Here is an 11612-nt window from a genome sequence, read left to right as displayed (position 1 = left end):
CCAATTATATCTCATTACAACAAAGATATAGTCTTTTAATAACAAATGTTTGGCTTTGCAAATATTTAAATAAATATTCTCGACCTTAAGTTTTCTTCTTGTTTGTACATTTTTATTACCTTGCAGAGGGTATTATAATCTCCGACATTTCCGACCCAATAAAATATATATATTCTTGATCAGCATCACCAGGAGAGTCGACCTAGATTTCCGGCTCGAGGTCAACAATTGAACAAATTTTTAAAACAAAAGTTTTAAAATTTTTTTTTTGTTTTTTTCCAATATATTTCGGTTGCACTCCGGCAAGCGTCTTCAGGGCAAAAAATTTTACACGTCTGCACCGTCGGACGTGGAGATTCATTGTTTGTAGTTATATAGGCATAAAAATCGAAATGTAGTCGATTTGTAATAACTGCGAGGGTATATAAACTTCGGTTTGCCGAAGTTTGCTTTCTTTCTTGTTTAACATCTTAATTTAAATTAACAAGCAGCTATATAATATTGTTGTCCGTTTTTTTATATAACATATATTTTATTTTACGTTAATCAGCCAATTAAATGGCTATACAACGTAGGGACTAGCAAGAGTAACAATCATAACATGGAAACGTAACAGCAGCAATAAATATCAGTGTTTCTGATTTTTAAATTAACAAAAGTTTTTGATGACGATCACGATTACATTTAATTTACTTAGGAAGCATTTCTATCAATAGGTCTGCTGGATGCCTTCTCTTCAGCCTTCTTCTGATCCTCGGGGCTGCCAATGAAGCAGCTAGGTGGTTCGAGTGGGCTCGAATCCGTGCATTGTAGCGGCTTGAGTGGCGATTGATTTGTCCCTCACGGTGGGGATGTGAAGGTCTTTTGTTATGTCCTCATTCCTTACATACCACGGCGCATTTAAAATGGTTCGCAGCGGTCGGCTTTGCAGCCTTTGCACTCGCATGATATTTAAGGGGGACGTCGTACCCCATATTTGCATCCAATATGTCATGGAAGGGACTACTATTGACTTGCAGATCAGAATTTTAAGTCTGAGGCTCAGATGACTCGCTGCTCTAAGCATCCAATAAGCAATTCCTAAGCTTACTACGGCATGTTGCTGCTATTTTGAAGGTGTGTTGCCTCCATGTGAGCCGCTTGTCGAGGATCAATCCAAGATACTGCGCCTGAGGGGATTGAGATGCCTTAGGGAGAAGTTGCAATGTTGCGACTTATTTCCGTTTATGCTTATATTCCACCTGTTCGTCTACCCGCTGCACAGGTCCAAGAAGCTCTGGGTAATTCTGGACGTCTTGATTCGACACGGAGAGGTTGCCATGAAGGCCGTGTCGTCAGCATACGGTGCCAGGAGGATACCCGGATCTCTGGGATTAGGCAAGGCAGAGGTGTAAAGGGTGTGGTATGCATCTGATAGATCTTTTTCCGGCTCTCACTTCAACCATAGAGCTTCTTTCTAGCAGATATGTTTTGAGAAGGAGATAACTGCGCAGTTGGCGTCTTAGAGAGTCTTCATTGTTCTCCGATTTTGACAAAACCAAAAGCGTAATATTTTGATAAATAGAAAAACACCAAAATAAATTTATTTGTATTTTTATTTTATTTTTAGTTTTTTGATTTTCCTATGGGAGCTATAATGTATAGATGTCCGATTTTAATTTAACTAAAACCGCAATTCCATAATATTTAAATATTACCAAATCCCAAAGAGCAAAAAAAATTTAAAAAAAACAATGTTATAATTTTTTTGAATTTTTTTTCCAATTTTTCCTATGGGAGCTATATAATATAGTCATCCGATCCGGCTCGTTTCGACTTATATACTCCTTGAATTTTTCTTAATTCATAAATTTCGACAAAGAACAAGGCTTTTGTTTTAGCAAATAATTACTACTTTGCTTTACGAGTACCCTGTATTTCACGGTACTCGAGAAATTATCAATTAACTACCAAACACGCACGGTTTCGCTTTGGTTTTCGAGAATCTCCGTTTTAAGTGGGACTTACTTGAAGTTGATGCAGTTTGATGGTCCAAAGCGATCCAAAGGAATACCGCACTGTTTATATTTTCTCACACGAGAACTGAAATACATACAAAAAATATTTTTGATTTAAAAATCTATAATTGAATACCAAATTTTGGTTTTTATACCCGTTACTCGTAGAGTAAAAGGGTATATTGTATTCGTGCAAAAGTATGTAACAGGTAGAAGGAAGCGTTTCCGACCCTATAAAGTATATATATTCTTGTTCAGGATCACTAGCCGAGTCGATCTAGCCATGTCCGTCTGTCCGTCTGTCTGTCCGTATGAACGCTGAGATCTCGGAAACTATAAAAGCTAGAAGATTGGCATTTTGCATGTAGATTTTAGGAGTTCCTACGCAGCGCAAGTTTGTTTCAAAACGGTGCCACGCCCCCTCTGACGCCCACAAGCCACAAGCTGTGGCCAAAGTTTTGATGATATTATGAAAATTTTAATTGATATGTATTTGTTTCGTCAATAAATATCGATTGGCCTAATAAAAGTTGGCCACGCCCACTCTAACGCCCAAAAACCCATTAAACGCTTAAGCCTGGCTAGCGCCTACATTTCCGCCTTTCATGGCGCCATCTAACGGATGACTTTGGAACAGCTGGCCAAGGTGCTCAACAGAGTCAACGTTAATTCTCGATAAGGATTTCTATTAAAGGAAATTGCGATGATTTTCATTTGTCAATACCGAACTATATCCCAAGAACTATGCAAATCAAATCTAGTTAGCCAAATTATAGGTCTGAGTCAAACAATGGCGTATGTGTGTATGCTGGTGCAGGACAAAAGCTGCCTGCGCTAAAGCAGCGCTGGTGCTGATGCTCGTGCTGTAAAGCTGCCAGCTTAAAAGATCGCCGAATTCAAATTGATAATTTGAACTTTTTGTCCTTTTTTCCTGTGGTCACTCTAATTCACATTATGTTAATGCAAAATCTAAAGTTGTTTAGCTGAGTAACGGGTATCTAATAGTCGAGGAACTCGACTACAGCGTTCTCTCTTGTTTTTTATGTTAGAAGTTAAAAAGGGTACTCAAAAATAAATTGTTGTTGTTCTGTTGGAACCAATATTTTATAACATTAGCGTCACGGGCACTAATATATGGCGTTTTTAAAGGTTAATAAGTCTTAAACCACTTAATATTTATAAATGGCTTTTATTTTTTAACTTCCAGGGAGTCTTCGGCTGCACCAGAAAATGTCTCCAGCTTGAATCATCCTATCTGCCAATTTTGAAATCATCGTCAAAATCCCTAATTTAAAAAGACGGTTTGAGTGGTTGTGCAACCGTTAGCAAATCCAACTGTTTTAGCTCGATAAAAACTCTCTTTTAACGTTATTCCATCGTTATCGGTTTCGTTAAAACGTTTTTAAATGGTCATCCACCTGACATTTCACTAGATTTTATTTTGTGAAATGCACTTGGGTACCTTAATTAAGCAACTTTCTGTTTGCTTGTGCGAAAGTAATTTAAATTCATTACTAAGGCCATTGATTTAAACTTGACCGAAATCTTTTTACTTTGATCCATGATTTGATTTTACATTTAGGAGCTCATATTTCTTGGTAAGCAACAATATCCCATGCATGAAATTTAAACATTATTTTTTTGGTTAACAAAAAAGGATTAATAAGCTGTTAAGAGGTGGATTTATGGTTCACAGTTTTTAGTCATAATGAAAAACGCACTGGTTTTATTTAAAAATATTAATATGTTTATTCTGTACTCTTTTGGTTTGCCGTCGTCTGTAGACTGCCGGCCAATATTCTTTCCTTCGCTTAGCTCTATGTTGCGCAGTCGGCGCTGTCGGTCAAGCCGGCAGCGACGCAACCGCCTTATATATAAGCTTATGTTTATCTCTGAGAGCGGTCCCAGAGAGAGGGAATGGAATGTTATGTGCATACATGGGTATATTTGTTGCAGTCGCCAAGCTGTGGGAATAAGCTAGCGCGACTTATCACTCGCTGATGGCGTGTGTGGTCAAATTACGTTTGCACTTGAAGAGTGCTGATCCTGCAGAATTGGCTAACATTGTTGCCAATGGTACAGTGTGTACTCTGTATGTATGCACACTACAAACCACAATTTCATTATGTTTAATATGACAACTGCGACAGCGTCAACCATGAAGGAAACTAAATGGTGAGGAGTTTTATAAAAACTTTGAATGGGTTGACATTTTCAACACCACATCATCTTGTTACAGAATCTTGGAAGAATCAAGTCAACAATGAAAATAAAATGCACTTTAATTTGTGCATATATTAGAAAGAGTATTTTTTTAATGAAACATTGTCCTTTATAGCAAATGAATTTCCTAAGCGACTAAAATACAAATTAATTGGTAGAACAGCTTTATATATAAAACATGGTAGGGCCTTTTCAAAAAGTGCATTTTGTTATGTGTAATAAAGTAGAAGGTTGAAAATGATTTAAATTATGTGCTAAACAAGATGGTTTAGAGAAGGCAGCGAAGTGCGTAATGTATAATCGTTGACGAAATTGTGCTGTTTTTTAAAGTGTCACTTCTTCCAGCGGAAGTGGCCTACCTGTCGCCCCTTGACAATCACCCACTATCGAAACATTCCCTGCATAATAATTGCATTGCAAGCGGAGGGCTTTTCACTCGGACAGGGCTTTTAATTAATGCTGCATAATGCAAAAGCTTATTATTAAATGAATCGAACGGAAATTATAGTAACACAAATTCGTCTGACAGCTGCACCCCACGACCACAACTGCACAGACGGTTCCTTCATAGACATTTTAATTGAAGCCACCCCAAGTGGGCGGGGCACTCGCACCACTCAGGTTATCATATTTGCAAAAGTACGCTGTTCCATTTAAGCCACCGCCAGAGCTTAACTTGTTCTTATTTGTTGAGCTCTCGGTTTGGATGCACAGTAGATTCTTTTTGGGGAAATATATAAACGTTTTTTATTAAAAAGGCTTATGATTTCTACAATAATAGTAGGTCGTTAAACTAGCTAAATTTTTAAAATTTTTTTGGAAGCCATAGTTTTATTGTTTTTAAACACATTCGGCTTGCCTAAGTAAGTCTCTTTCTTTGTTTTTCTGAATTATTTAAAATGACTTACAAAACAGGATCTAATAGAAATAGAAGAACGATCAACGATTTGCTTCTTGTTTTTTTAATTTTTTGATTTTCCTATGGAGCTATATGATATAGATGTCCGATTTTAATTTAATTAAAACCGTAATAAAATTGTATTTAGGTTATACCAAATCCCAAAGAACAAAAAAAATAAAAGCAACAAAGTTATACTTTTTTAAATATTTTTCCGATTGTTCCTATGGGAGCTATCGGCCGATCCAACTCGTACCGACCACTTTTGGGAAAGTTTCAAATAGAAAGCTTTTAAACGGAGGGACTTATTTGCTTAGAAACGGACGGACGGATAGACGGACATGGCTAGATCGACTCTACTGGTGATGCTGATCAAGAAAATTTATACTTTATATGGTCGGAAATTTCTCCTTTACTGCGTTGCAAACTTTTGACTGAAATTATAATATCCTCTGCAAGGAGTATTTTCTTAATCAACTTCCGAGTTGATCTTGACCTAAAGCCTGCCCATCTACATATGTATATGGAAATCGATATACTATAAGATTCAAAATTTCGCCCCAAACACATACAATTGGATGGCTTCCATGAAATTCTACGTCACCCACCGAAAGATAAATGTTTCTTGCCTGATACCCACTTCTGTATTTTAAATCAAGCGAGTTTTGTTACATTACATTACATGACATAATCAATCTGTCTGTCGCCAGAAAGTATGCAATTATGTTTAAGAACTGAGTACTTAATCGGCAAATTCATCTGCTGAGATTGAATTTGTTTAATATACAACAAATGTTATATATTATTAATGGTCAGACATTTTAAAAATCATTTATATACAAACGCAAAATTTGTATTATATGCAAATTTAAAGTTACTGCATTTCAGATTCTGATTCTATTTTTGGAGACTGTAAGTTATTAAAATTAGTTGACTTACATAAATTATTAGTGTGTAAGGAATTTAATAATAATAATAATTTTATACATCGATATCTCTCTCTTCAGATTTTAGAGTTAATGAAATATTTTGGTCTAAACGAAGAGATCAATAAACCTGGATATATCGACTATTCTGGTCATGGTGAATATAAATACTTTATATGGATAAAAGTGAATCTTTTCTATTTCCTTCCTTTGCACGACTGCAATAAACATTTTTTTTACGCTAAGAGTAACGGGTAAAACATACTGAACATTTTTAAATTATTTGGTTTTTTCACAACAGATCATGTTTTGGAAAAAGTTAATTTTTTTTTATGGTAGTACACAATATTTTACAGTTGGTTATCTGGAAAATACCATTTTCCGTTTGAAATATAAATATATTCTTGTGCATAAATATGCGATTTGTTTAAATTTTGTTTATTATTTACGGCTATCTGGCATTATTCCGAATAAAAACACAGGAGGAAAAAAAAAAAACAATTCAAAAAAATTATTGCGTCTAGTGGGTGTGTGAGTGTTGTTTGTTGGTGTAAGCTATGTCTATGTGAGTGAGTGGTGTGTGCCGTGTTGTACGCCAAGATCCCTACAAACTACGCGCCCCACAACGATTCCATTCGACCCCGGACATGATCCAGGTCCTGGTCCTAATTCCGGTTCCAATTCCTGTCCCGCCGTCGCCGTCGGTCCAGTTCCAATGCCAGCTCCCGTGCCAGAGCCGCTTTCACCTGCAGCACTTCCCACCCTTGGTGCCCTTGGGATTGGGCTTCAGGTGGAGCGTGTCCTTCTGCTGCTCGTTGGGGGAGGTGCGCAGCTTGTGATCGAGCACCTGCCGCGTGATCGACAGGAACATGTTCTCCACGTTGATGTTATCTTTGGCAGATGTCTCATATAGCTCGATGTCCATTTGTTTCGCGAACCGTTGCGCGTCCTCTGTGATGACCACCTTCCTGTCCGGGTCATCGTTTTTGTTGCCCACTGCAGAGAAATGGTAGGATTAATATGAATTTTAATCTGTGTGACAGGCTTATGCGAATCAAAGGCAGGGATACCCAACACCAATCCCTGGTCGCTCGGGCTTACCTAATACTTTCTTGACCACGTCGCAGTTGTTCTGGATCTCCTCCAGCCAGCGGCGTACGTTCGCGAACGACTCGCCGTTCGTCACGTCGTAGACGACGATGACGCCGTGGGTGCCGCGGTAGTAGGTGCTGGTGATCGTGCGGAAGCGCTCCTGGCCAGCCGTGTCCCAGATCTGCAGCTTCACACGCATGCCTTCTATGTCCACAGTGCGGATCTTGAAGTCTACGCCGATGGTGGTGATGTAACTCCCCGAGAATGTGTCGTCCGAGAACCGGATAAGAAGCGACGACTTGCCCACGCCTGCGGGGGATCGGATTGAAAAAGGGGATTGTATTACTAAACGTACTACTGAGTGTATGATTGGTCTACATGGTACGTAATATGTCTGGGTAGGGATAACCTCCTGCTCCGGTTACCGCCGCAGCTGGTCTTGTCGGATGTCACCATGTATGTCCTGCCGATGCGTCAGCATTAGTCATGCCAGCTTCAACTGGAAGCGCCAGGTATGTTCTATAGAACAGACAGCTGATCTACGGACACCAAACTGGGTCAGATTTCTAACATTTCTAGCAAAATCTTTTTCTATGTTATACATTTCAACAAATTTAGGAATGCATTCGAGAACATTTCTAAAATGTATTTCAATTAGAAAACAATTTTGCTCTACTTGTGCGACAAATACCCGAATTTTCTTTTTATATAATATTTTTTTAAGTCCCACGGCCCACTTACCCGCCCAACCGACCGAGGGGCGCAGCCGTGTATCGTGCTGCACGATTCGCGAAAAGATAGACGCAAGATAAGGAAATATAGGTAAAAGTCCGGGGACACAAGTAATAAAAAGATCAATTTTGTGTCAATGATGCTAGTATTAATCGTTTTAGGAGCGGCAGAGAGTCAAGATTTGAGATTATAGGAAAAGTCTAAAGGCTCATGCAAGGCATAGTTAGATTTACAATGAATTAATATTAGGGGAATATAATTTCTAGTTAATCTACTTGGCACAGAAAAGTTTAGCCGACTTACCAAGTCGGGGGAGTCAATATCACCATGTATAAGGTTATAAATGAAGACAGTACCAAGCATCGTTCTACGGTTAGCTTGGGAGGGTAAATTAATCAAAAGAAGTCTACTAGAATAAGAAGGTAAGTTAAGAGGGCTTTCTGTTAAAGTGGGACAAAATATGAGGTTTGACTTGGATATGGTGTAAGAATAAGGCTGTGATGAATAATCTAAAGTAAAGTAAGTCGTTTGAAAAAATTGGGCAAATAAATCGGCTATTGCCTGATCTGTGGTTGCCGTCATGTTTCGAACGACAGCGAGGAAGGAAAAGAATTAGATTTACGCTTGGTGTTAACGAAATTATAAAACTGTTTCGGGTCCTGAGAGAACTGGACCTTACAACGGTGTAAGTAACTATTATAACACTGAGAATTAAGCACGCTAAATCTTGACCGAGCACTTAAATATCTAGTAAAAACAGATTGAGAACCGGTATTTTTATATTTCCTAAAAAGTCTGGACTTTACATTTCTTAAGTGTGTCAACTCTTTGCTAAACCAAGGTGATTTATTGGAAGTTGACGGATAGTACCACGGAACACAGGAATTTAAAAATGAGTTTATTGCAGTGTAAAAAACATTAACTGCATCGGACATATTATTGCATAAGTAAAGATCAGACCAATTAAAGCCAGAAATAAAATTATTTAGCCTCAAAAAGTCTGCCTTGCGAAAACAATGTATTCGTTTGGATGATTTTTCTGATTTTTCTTCTATAACTCTACCCGTATCAAATGAAAGTTCGATTGTAGGGTGATCTTCAGGTTGCTTGAGTGGTGCTACTCTGGACAGAAACACACGTTCAGGATTTGATAAAAAAGACACAAATCAAGTAGGCGACCTAAAGAATTTCGAACATGGTTTACTTCAGATAAAGATATGTCAAGCAGGCCGTCAAAAAAATCATGCTGTAGGTAGTAAATCATGCAGGTAGTATGACATTCGATCCGTCCTCAGTGGACCAAGTAACTCCAGGTATATTAAAATCACCTAGAACTACCAACTGATCCCTATCGGAAAACTTATTTGCAACAGACTTAATAACTGAAAGGTGATTTAAATAATCAGGAAGTTCAGACAACGGCGGAATATATTAGCAAGTTATGTATATAGAGCTACCAGGACGCGATAACTTTAAACAAATAAATTCAATGGTATTGAATTCATCAAAAAACAAGAGAGAACGCTATAGTCGGGTGCCCCGACTATCAGATACCCGTTACTCAGGTAAAGGGAGTGCGAGGGAGATGGAGATAGAAACTTTGATCACGCATAACTTTTTAACGAATGGTCCGATTTGAAAAATTTCTTCTACATTTCGATAGGTATTGATAAACACAATAAAACTGCATTTTTACTTTTCCGAAATATTTAAATTTTTAAAATCGTATATAAGCGATTGTGGGCGTTAAAGGGGGCGTGGCACCTTTTTGAAACAAACTTGCGCTGCGTAGGAACTTCTAGAATCTGCATGCAAAATGCCAATCCTCTAGCTTTTATAGTTTCCGAGATCTCAGCGTTCATACGGACAGACAGACAGACAGACAGACGGACAGACAGACGGACAGACGGACAGACGGACAGACGGACATGGCTATATCGACTCGGCTAGTGATCCTGATCAAGAATATATATACTTTATAGGGTCGGAAACGCTTCCTTCTAGCTGTTACATACTTTTGCACGAATACAATATACCCTTTTACTCTACGAGTAACGGGTATAATTACTCCTCAGACGGGAGGTTTGAATCAACACCAATTAAGACTCATCCTCCCCGTCTAGAGGGACGGTCATACCTATACATTGTGTAATTAACTGGAAAAACTTCGGAGCTAAAGATCTCCGGTTTTTACCAGGTTTCTGTAAACACAATAATATGAGATGCAAAGCAAAGGCTATCGGAATACAATTTAGTGAGTTTGCTACGCAAACCACTTGCATTCTGATAGGAAAGAAGGAGGTTAGAAGTTAGTTTTTTGAAATTGGTACACTGGTTTGGCCTCGACTAGGAAGTTTTACTACCACGGGCACCTTCTTCTTTATCTTAGCCTCGAACTCTTTTACAACCATATTATCCGGCCAAAAGTCGCCCGAGCATATGGCTTCAAAAAGCTCGTTAGGGGCAGTTATCTTGAAAGATGAAATGTCTTTAGCATAAGAAAACTTAAACTTTTCCACCTTTACACTATTACAATCGGCTTTAGTTTTGGCTTGTATATAAGACAATACATCAGAAGATGTTTGATCAGGGGAAAGCCGAGAAACGAAAATTTGTTTCTTTAGTGGAACCACTGAAAGGGATTTTGGTGGAGCAGACATTGTTTCTGCAAAACCAACTTGAGCCGGTTGTCCGGACTCAGTAGTCCCTTGTGGTGGTGATGCTACATTCTGAGAGATAGGTGGGTCCACTAATTGTGAATCTACTACGGACAAATCGGAATTCTTAGAAGTCCCTGGTTGCATGCATTCTGTTATAGAAAATAAAGAATCCTTTAATGGATGGGAAGTACCTTAGTAAATTAAAACCAATTTACAATTTTTCGATTTATGAAAGGTATAAACATAGGTTCTGCCAACTTGTACAAAGTAAATTATAATAATTTAAAATGTTAATTTAATTATGAATTGGTAAATACTTTGTGGTCATTATATTATATTTAATATTTTAAGCCAAGTTCAAGATACGTTTCAAGTTTTTGTTGAGGTTATGATTGATTTCCGACTCCTTGTTCCTTACAAATTAATTTAGTTACTAGTAAATAACTAAAGTAAAAAAAATGTAAAATATATATTTTTTTAAAAAAATGTATTAGTATTTCATTTAAAACGAAATTTAAAAAAAACTCTGACAAATGTTAAAATTATTACAAATTTGTTTTTAATATTACTCATCCGCCATGTAGGCGTGGATATTTTGAATATTTGTTGTACATATGCACATGCCTGGGATAATGTCAAAACTACCCAATACAATTCTATGTGTTTATTAGTTGAGTTTATGCCAAAAAAAATGGAAAAGAGCAGGATTTCGGGACAGGCTGGAATTTACACCTGCCCGCGATGCTATTTTTAAGCACCTGGTTTGGGAAAGCCTGGGAAACTCACCGCTATCGCCGATTATTAGCAACTTGAACAGATGATCGAAGCCGCGTGCCATTTTGTTTCTTGTTTTTTGTAAGTGCTTGATATTTACAGTTGGACGAGTCGAACAATACAAAATATTACTTTTGTTTTTTGCTGCCTGCTCCCACTCACACACACACTTTCTCTTTGTGTCGCTCTCTCTCTCTCTCTCCGCTCTCTTAATACGCCCCTCTTGCTCGCACTCGTGCAGCCGGCTGAATATTTGAGATAAACTATGTTCTTTCTGGCTGCTGATTTGTTGTTATTTCTGCTGTTGTTG

General features: G+C 37.9%; 1 protein-coding gene across 1 annotated transcript; it reads right to left on the bottom strand.

Annotated features, from left to right (window-relative positions):
• Window positions 1–6569: 6569 nt before the first annotated feature.
• Window positions 6570–11384, bottom strand: LOC123037981 (ras-related protein Rab-35-like). The gene is made up of 3 exons (XM_044461122.1): window positions 11315–11384; window positions 7146–7445; window positions 6570–7040 (listed from the first exon to the last, which is right to left on the bottom strand). Exons 1-3 carry the CDS (start codon window positions 11364–11366, stop codon window positions 6787–6789), a joined length of 606 nt encoding a protein of 201 aa, XP_044317057.1. The 5' UTR covers window positions 11367–11384; the 3' UTR covers window positions 6570–6786.
• Between the last annotated feature and the right edge of the window lie 228 nt (window positions 11385–11612).

Source organism: Drosophila rhopaloa, unplaced genomic scaffold (assembly GCF_018152115.1).
Source record: "Drosophila rhopaloa isolate 14029-0021.01 unplaced genomic scaffold, ASM1815211v1 contig_3, whole genome shotgun sequence".
NCBI lineage: Eukaryota > Metazoa > Arthropoda > Insecta > Diptera > Drosophilidae > Drosophila > Drosophila rhopaloa.
Note: the sequence above shows the minus strand (reverse complement) of the source record. Positions and strands in the feature narration are given on the sequence as shown.